Raw genomic sequence first — 252 nt, forward strand, 5'->3', positions numbered from 1 at the left:
AGGCTGTGCCTGCTGTGCCCCAGTAAATCAGACCTCGGTTCATTCTTTCTACCTCTCTGTGGTTCCAGTACGTGGAGAGCCCCAGCTTCGACCGTCGCAGCCTGGACCCGGTGTCTCTGCTGCGCCAGACCATGGCGGGGCTGGCCCACCACGCTGCGCTCTCCCTTCCAGCCCACCGTGACCTGAAGCCCTGTAACATCCTCATCTCAGTCCCAAATCGCCACGGACAGATCCGAGCTGTCATCTCCGACT

At 61.1% G+C, this 252-nt stretch overlaps 1 protein-coding gene across 1 annotated transcript in view; it reads left to right on the top strand.

The window, feature by feature from the left end:
• Positions 1–248, top strand: part of LOC104498615 (serine/threonine-protein kinase/endoribonuclease IRE1-like) — a gene marked incomplete at both ends in the record, with an annotated part of 7224 nt that extends 6976 nt beyond the window's left edge. The window contains one exon of the mRNA XM_010142016.1: positions 69–248. Coding sequence (XP_010140318.1) covers positions 69–248 — 180 coding nt within the window. The remainder of the gene's footprint in view (positions 1–68) is intronic.
• Between the last annotated feature and the right edge of the window lie 4 nt (positions 249–252).

This window comes from Buceros rhinoceros, unplaced genomic scaffold, assembly GCF_000710305.1.
Source record: "Buceros rhinoceros silvestris isolate BGI_N320 unplaced genomic scaffold, ASM71030v1 scaffold21418, whole genome shotgun sequence".
NCBI classification, from domain to species: Eukaryota; Metazoa; Chordata; class Aves; order Bucerotiformes; family Bucerotidae; genus Buceros; species Buceros rhinoceros.